General features: G+C 35.8%; 1 protein-coding gene across 2 annotated transcripts in view; it reads right to left on the reverse strand.

Annotated features, from left to right (window-relative positions):
• The window catches only part of LOC109347553 (DExH-box ATP-dependent RNA helicase DExH1), a 10,602-nt gene continuing 3,594 nt past the window's right edge, over positions 1,754–8,761 (reverse strand). For both annotated transcript variants that reach the window (XM_019587464.1, XM_019587465.1), the window contains 10 exons: positions 8,312–8,515; positions 8,059–8,214; positions 6,744–6,836; positions 5,561–5,775; positions 4,105–4,264; positions 3,644–3,917; positions 3,367–3,559; positions 3,084–3,270; positions 2,159–2,527; positions 1,754–2,048 (listed from right to left, as the gene is read on the reverse strand). In XM_019587464.1, coding sequence (XP_019443009.1) covers positions 1,920–2,048; positions 2,159–2,527; positions 3,084–3,270; positions 3,367–3,559; positions 3,644–3,917; positions 4,105–4,264; positions 5,561–5,775; positions 6,744–6,836; positions 8,059–8,214; positions 8,312–8,515 — 1,980 coding nt within the window. In that variant the 3' untranslated portion in view covers positions 1,754–1,919. The remainder of the gene's footprint in view (positions 2,049–2,158; positions 2,528–3,083; positions 3,271–3,366; positions 3,560–3,643; positions 3,918–4,104; positions 4,265–5,560; positions 5,776–6,743; positions 6,837–8,058; positions 8,215–8,311; positions 8,516–8,761) is intronic.

Consider the following 8,761-nt stretch of genomic DNA (forward strand, 5'->3'; position numbering starts at 1 on the left):
CCTATGTTTATTTTTTATGTGATGATGTTGGTTGAGTAATTATGCAAGTTTTGAAATTGTTTGTCTATATTTGCAAACAGAGAAGGTAATGTACAAAAGTTAACCGAAATAAATCACATACTCATACGGGATAACTGTGTCTATGGAATCAATTCAACAATAATGAAAGAGCAGTCACAATGATTGTTTTTAATGTTATTCTTAACAACATAAAAATATTTTTACTTAATTTCCACTGTGACATTCTTATTTTATAAATTTTGTTGTTAAATAAGAACGAGGAGAGAGAAATAAGAACAAAGAGAAAGAATAAAATATATAGATGTTTCGTAAAGAATGCGGTAGGCTGTGGTCTTGTGGAACCCAAATAAGAAGTAAATTAATGTTTGTTATTGTGTGGAAAAAATAGATGTTTTTATTTTATGAGAAATTGTAATAAATTATAAAATAATATATGAAACTGAAGTAAGAATGAATATATTTTTCATTATAAACACTCTTAATAGCATCCCAATTTACCTTATGTCATTATCCAAGGCCCCATAAAAGAGGCTGCAAAGAAAATTCTTATGGTGTGGGTCCAATGGATATAAAGGAGTTGCTTGGGTGTGGAAAAATGTGGGTACATTGAAGGAAACTGATGGTCAATGAGTAAAAAATATATACTTGTTTACATAGCATTTTTAGGAAAGTGGAAGTGGCGTTTGTTGTCTGTTGAGTGAAGGCGAGTTACTATGGGTTGAAATCATCTCTTTGAAATACGACATGTTTAACCCACGTTTAGGTATTACATAGCCTAATAGAACTTTTCGGGAAGGATCTCAGCGGTTCAACAAATGAAATTGGTTTATCGAGGGTCTTAAGAAGAAACTGAGGATGGAAGGGAAAATCGTTTCTAGTATAATTGGTGGTTCCTTGACATATCTCTTAAAGAGAAGTTACCCCGCCTGGGACAACAATTTGAGGGATAGCTTAAGAAAGGATTGGAATAATTCCTTGCCCTCAAAAGTTAGTTGTTTTGTGTTGAAATTGTTGGAAAATAGACCACCAACTTACGATGCATTAATCAAAAGAAATGTGTTTCATGAACTATAATTTGTAATGTATTTTCTGCTCAAGTATGCTAGAGGTGACAGGCCATATCTTCATAAATTGTCCTTTTGCTATGAATGTTTGGAAGTGTTGTAAAATTAGCTAGCTGTGCAGTTGGTGTTACCAAATAATTGTTTAGACCACTTCAAACAGCATATCTTCTTAAATTGTCCTTCAGGTGAGATCTTGAAAATGGGTTAGTGATAAGAAAGGGGATATAATGGTAACTTGGCTCATGGATTTGGTTACCCTTCTTTTTTGCCTTATATATATATTGTTAGCTCTTCTTAGTTCTTCATTTGTATCTAATATTTGTATATGGATTAGAATTCCTGTGCTATTCAGGTAAGGAAATTAAGTAAATCATATCATGAAAATTGTGGTTACCAATGCTATTTCAGCTCACAAGAACACATGCCTATTAAATGTTGTTTGTGAGATGAATCTCATTCAAGAGAGAAAGATTTTTGTGGAGACATGTATATAGATATAATCAATAAAATCTTCACAACACATTAAAAAATTAATTCTAAGTAAATTTAATCCTAAATGATAACACCAAAAAACATAAATGCACTTATCTCTAAATATGATGTGTTGTATACATCTCCGGTTTTTCTTGGTTCAAAGATTGGATTCCACTTCCTCAAATTCCCTTGTCAAGAAATAGGTTCTCCATTTTAGCCAAAGAAAACAATCATTCTACGTATATATTCCAAATAAATAGTATTGCTAGTGTTTTAAAAAAAACTACTAGCAAAATGTCAAAACTTCATGCTAACTATAATAACTCTAGAATGGCGGGACTCATAACATGTGCAGAGAAATTATCTCATAGTTTGACTGTGCAGCAACTCAACAGCGGCACGAACTACTCCCTTTCCTTCAGCAGAAATGTCAAATCCTGGTTCTTCAATTTTTCTGTTTAGAAGCCTGTCAAGCTCACCGCGCAATTTCTGCCAATTCAATCACCATGAGATTGAGATTGTTTTGTTCAAGCATGGCTCAAAACAAGTTATTATAAAGACAATCAGATATTTGGTAGGAAAAGATTGAAGTAAATTACCCTGATCAACTCAATGACACTCTTTGAAGCAGAGAAATGAAGATAACCATCAAGCATCTCAATCCCTTCTCCACTTTTGTTAGGGATGAGATTACCACCAAATAGAAGTAAGGCATAATCTGAAATGTTGGTGGAGTCTCTAATATAGATGCTGGTTGTTTTCACCTTTTCACTATATATCATGTAGGGCAGAGGGAAAAGATGAACTCCTGCATTGACAGAAGCAGGATGAATGTCAACCTTCCCAACTTCTTTAGTGTAGAATGCGGTCCGTTTTCCTCTTCTTTTGCACTGCACAACATTAGGGTATAGCCCAGCACAAAGAATTGCACAAACCATCTCCAAATCATGACTGTACTGGTTGTAAGCCTGCAGTGAACATAAATTATGCTTGATAACTACCAATCCACCATTGTATAGTCTTTGTTCAGAAATTTAATCATAAACCAGTGTTTTAAATTACAGTTGCTTTTGTGGTTACTGCGATTGCGGTCATTATGCCCATTGTGATGCGGATTGCGGCCATTAAGTGTGAATTATTTTGTAATTAACATAATATTTTTAAATTCGATACGGTACGGTGCAGCCTAATGTGGCCCAAATGCAGTCCGATATGGTTACATTGCAGCCCGATACGGCCGCATCATTGTGATTTGGCATCACACCGTAATTGCAGTGTTATGCGATTGCAGCAATCACTATAATTGCAATATCGCGGCAGCATCACGCGATGTGGTCCGCAATTTGAATCAGTGCCATAAACTATAGCTGTTTGCTTTCAGAAGTTAACAGAAAATGGGAGAAATTTCTAGACCAAGAAAATTAGTGAATAGGAGTTTTTAACTAGCACATTCAAAAGAGTGAAGCAAATTTGGGGGTAAGTATTTCAATTAAAAAGAAAAGGCAGGCGAGTGTAAGAGCTTACATTAGCACCCTTGGACTTGTCAACAAATCCAATGTCAGATAATAAATTGAGAAACTGTAATCTCATATCTTCAATCAACCGCAAGGTTACAGGGGATAGAAAATTATCCCAACAAAATTGCTTTTCGTTCCCACTGCGTTTTGCATCCTTCCATCCTTCATAAGCTTTAAGAAGGGCTATGTGATCACTGAATTAAAATTTTATTCAGAATTAAAATAAGCACAAGGATGGTCAATGCAATAAAATTTTCCGGAACACTATCAGAAGGTTAACAGTGTCTAACCTGCAAGAATCACCGGCAAAAGATTGTTTTGCTTCGTCAGCTTCCTCTTTTCTATTTATGGGCAAGACAAATGGGTTGCGATATGCAAGAGAAGCAGCAATAGTCAAGGCAGGATTGACGCACTGAAAGATAGAGCCCATAAGAAGCATCTTCCCTATATTTGGGTCCAAAGGTATGTTGCGAAGATGCCGACCTGTAAGATAAAATTGGCTAACATAATATCCAAAGACTAGACAAAATAGAGTAATAAGACAATCATATCCAATATAATATATACCCAGTGGAGTAAGCTCCTCATTATCATCGAATGCTCCAATTGTTTTTAGAAGCTCAATAGCATTCTGAACAGAAAGAGGATCTGGTGGCTGAAGCGCCTTCTCTAAAAACGATCCAACAGTTCCAAGTTGCAAACTCTTGATATGCAGGCACAACTCTTGCAATGGTGTTCGGAGGATTTCAGCTAACTGATATTGAGGCATTGCATCATGGATGAGTTTTGGATACAACCTATAACAAACTCCAGGTTGCACTCTTCCAGCACGGCCACGTCTCTGAAATGGTGTGCCCATTAGTAAAATTAAAATATTGCATATTCATACTCTGTTTCTTTGTCTTTTATTTTTAGGAGGGGCAACTTAAGGATTTAGCAATAATGGCAAGCTTAGCCTCCAAAATGCCATGTTCAATACGAGCAATAAACCTCATGTTATGAGAAATACTGTTCTACAACTTCAATACCTGATGAGCTGAAGCCTTTGAAATCCATGATGGTAACAAGCAGGCAAGCTTATTTAGAGCATCATAGCTGGTCTCCTTTGCTTTACCACAGTCTATGACATACACAACGTCATCTATGGTGATGCTACTCTCAGCAATATTAGTTGCTAGAACAATTTTTCTACGATGGCAAAATAACAACAATCAGAATCTACATGCTAAAATGATGAAAAATGTTTTATATGCGTAGAGTATCCCACTTCTGTACTGAACATCTAATGTATATTACAATGAGACGATACAGTGAAATGCCACATAAAAGAAGAAAAAGACCATAATAAGAAGTTAGGCTTTCCAAGATTTTGCACTAAGCAGGATAATAAATTTATATTATCTACTCTTCACATTTTTGTCCATCAAATGACAAACAGGAGAAGGGGACATTTTAAATCTTGTTTTCGGAGCATATGAATATGTTCAACTCAACCATTTGAACTCGAGTGGATTAGCATCACAATTCACAAGTGATGCATCCACATGGGCAACAGTATCATAACTTCAAGAACAAATTAGCAAGGTATCAAAATACCATCTAAAATGCACTCAGCTCCTGGCTCCAACAAATGCATTAGACAACCACACTAAAATCTTTTCTCAAACAAGCTATCCTCTAGCAATTCACGATGTTTATAATTTTCATACATCAGTTGTTAACTTAGTGAATACCAATTAATGCATAATAATATTCAGCATCACATATATAGCATTAAACAAGCTAAAAACGATGCAGCCTTCTATTCAGACCACCATGTTGTACCACCTATAACTTTTTGAGAAATAAAAAATGCCTTGCAATGAATGCCGACTTGCTAAGCTACTTTAGAACTTTGATCAATTCACTCTGATACTATATACACAACTAAACTTGATTAACCAGTAGCCAGCCATTCGTCAGTTTTCTCCAGGTCTGAAAGTTGGTTACGAGTTATGCTCGATGCTACATGGCTACAGGTATGGGTATAGGACAAGAGAAGGGTGAGGTATAGGGATACAACTTTTGTTAAAGAATAAGATATGAGGATGGTAGGATGTGACATATAATGCATGAAAAATTATATATCATCTCAGAACATAAGAAAGTGTCATATTAAAAATTTAAATCATAATAATTGGACCACTTCATAAAATCAGAAAGAAAAAAAAAAGCTTTATTGGAGCATACTCATTGCAAATACAATGCAAACTAACATTTACCGAGTATTCAAGTTTGGTGCGGTATCGATATCAGGTACGACCCAACATGAGTACAACAAACATTATGATGTACTCTATGCTTCATATGTTCCACTCAGTCATTCTCTCATTTATACATGCAAAATGACAACATTTTCACAGAAATTTATGACATGCTTCTCTGATCATATTTTCCAAACAGAAATCTGTCTACAATGAAATTAGTAAAAGGAAACATGCTTGCCTCTTGTTAGGGGGTGGACGGTCAAATATTTCACGTTGGTTGACAGTAGGCATTGAGCCATGAAGAGGAAGGATCAAAAACTTGCCAGGGTCTTGAAGAAAGTTATTCACTTTAAGTTTGTCATGTAGCTTAGAGATTTCATCCCAGCCAGTTAGAAATACCAGAATTGCTCCACCACCTTCATTACGACATATATATTCAATTGTTGCCTCTACCTGGAACATCAAAAATAATTAAAATGAAATAGGCACTCTTTAAAAAGGATTTGGGTTAGAATGAGAAAAAAGAATAGTACCACCAGATACAGTAAACTTAAAGACATTGTAATAAAAGCATTGAGCCAGATGAGTAAGTCAGGTTGTAAGAAACAAAGCAGCAGTTGTATCAGATAGTCAGAAAGCAAATAATACACAATTCATTGACAAAGAGGAAAGTCAAGTTGCAGACAATTAGAAACTAGTCTAGATTAACAAGCATATTTAGCTCAAGTTATAATATTAGTCAACTGTAGTGATGATGGGTGCACATCTGCTGTCCCACAAGGTGTCACTGCATGTGCCATCGGTTATGATTGGTCATAAAAATAGTTAATTATTAATTAAATATATTTTTTTTCAACCAATCGTAGGCTGATGGTACATGCAGTGACACAACTTGTGGGCAGCAGATGTGCTCTTAATGATGATTGTAACTAATAGCAGCTCCTAAGAGTCAACTCAGTTGGTACAGTTGCAGAGCATTAGTAACTAGTCTAGATTAACAAGCATATTTAGCTCAAGTTATAATATTAGTCAACTGTAATAATGACTGTAGTAATGACTGTTCAAACCCCAGCAATTGCCTTCTGCCCCTCCCTTTTAAAAACCAAAAATTTTGCCTATAAAAAATTAGCTGTCTTTAGTCTTGAGCTAGCTAGCTCCTGGAGAGAATGCATTCAATGTATAATAAGATGAACTGTGAGAATACAACACAAATTCTCCCAAATACTTTCTGCTTCAACAGATTTTTACACTTGCCACAGCAAAAAGAAAAATCAAACTTTTGTTGCATCTTGACCAGATAACATCCTATTAAGCTTCTTACACTCAAAGGGAAAGATATAAAGAGACTTTCCCAACAGCGAGTACACCAAATTGATATAGTACAGATCTAACTGCAGAATAAGAAAATGGTGCATACATACCAGACCCAAATCAATCTGTGAACCAGACCAAGCTTCAAGAGATTTTCTAGCACCTGAGCTGTACTTTCTGTAATAAGTATCAACATCAATATCCTGGAGGAACAAAGATATGTGTAACTGTAAGCATTAACAGATATATACATATATATATATATATGTGTGTGTGCGAAAACTGTGTAAGCATTAACAAACACACAGATATATAAAAGAAAATACAGATACCAGTGATGGTCAAGGAGTGAGCCTATTAGTGACAGTAGTAGGCAGTACACAGGAGTAGAAGCTCTCAAGTACAAACCAAATATAGAGCATATCATTAATTGCAAGAAAAGAATAGAAGCTTCTAATGAACTACCAAGGTTAGACCACTAAACTCCAGAAAATTCTTCATCAAGTTTTAGTTTTAATAAAATATTCAATTTGAAGATAGAGTTAGGCATAACAGTATTTGGTTGTTGGGTGGTAAAGAGCCAACAAGGGCATCAGCTTGTTGTTGCAGAGATGAGGAGTGTGCAGGGAATCAATGGAAATACAAGACCAGGGAAAAATTAGAGATAAAGGGTAACAGAATCTCACCTAAGGTGGCCATGTCAGAAGAAGACCAATAAACAGTGGATCACACGGAAGATAGGCCAATAGTTAAATGAAACAATTAGAAAAGATATAGCTCTTGGCCTTTCTGAGCACATGGTTTATGACAAAATACAATGACCTTATTCGACCCATGTAGCTAACCTCACCTGGTGGCAAAAGGCTTTTGTCTCTGTTGTAGAGAGAGACGGATTGCGTAGAATGAATGATATTATTTTAACTATCTGCAAAGAATGGCTCGCTCCATAAAACTAGGAGCCCCCTCCCCTCTCAAACCAAAAGAACCACATTAAAGAAGTATTTACCATGCCACATCCCGAATCAAGCATATGACCCAAAGAACATCCGACTATTGAAGTGTCATGTTTCCTGAAGCCATGCCATATGACCATGCCGCTCATATGCACATTTAACCACCCCCATAGAAATAATTTCCATGTCCTAAAAATTTCGTTATAAAATGTTGGAAAAGGAACAGGAGAAGAGGGTAGGGCAGGAGGGCTAAGTAGAATCCAATAAGTGTGGCACTTTGAAGATAATAAATCGCTAATTAACTCAAGAAACAAAAATAGTGGAGACAAAATTCTTAAGTTTTAATTCCACAGAACAAGGATGGTGTAAAATAAAGGAGTTGATAACTGAGCATCCTTTTTGGTTAATAAATTGAAAGCATCTTATACATCAAGACTACAAGAACATGGGCTGATAGGTCAATTATACATGCCTCGAACATTTCAGTCAAAGTATCCTTCTTAGAATCCTGCTGTTTCCTTCTTCTCCTTGAATTTCCCTCAAAATTATCAAACTCCGACTTGATGATATACCGAGTTTTCTCCAACACGTCTTCTAGGAAGTGCTCCGCCACAGGGAAAGTAAATCCCTGGTACATATGACCAAATAAAATAGCAGGAAACAACTTATTTGCATTAAATCCAAAAAAGAACTCACTAGCATGAAATTTAAAAATAATGCAATACCGGTATGTGTATTGTTGGGGCGTTTCCAAAGTATTTAGAGAACAAGTCGGCATTAAGAGTTGCACTCATTAGAATGAGACGCAAATCTGGACGTCGAGGAAGAAGGTCCCGTAAAATTATAATTAAAAAGTCTTCATTCATGCCTCTTTCATGAATTTCATCCACCAGCAAATGACTAACACCAGTCAACTCTGGATCTTGGACCTATTCAGCAACAAAAAACAGAAAAAGAAGTCAATGCCACTGGCTGCTAGGAAGAGAATGAAACTATGAACATCACATATATGGCTACAAGATTCTTAAATTTAAACTTGCCCTCTTTCACACTAAATATAGATATTCAAAATAGACTAATCTTGTAATCAATCATTGAAAAATATTTTATCTTCTCCCAATATATGCGCTGGCATCACCACAAAAGCTAGGAAGGACTCATGCATAACCCCCCCC

This window comes from Lupinus angustifolius, chromosome LG05, assembly GCF_001865875.1.
Source record: "Lupinus angustifolius cultivar Tanjil chromosome LG05, LupAngTanjil_v1.0, whole genome shotgun sequence".
In the NCBI taxonomy this organism is placed as follows: domain Eukaryota; kingdom Viridiplantae; phylum Streptophyta; class Magnoliopsida; order Fabales; family Fabaceae; genus Lupinus; species Lupinus angustifolius.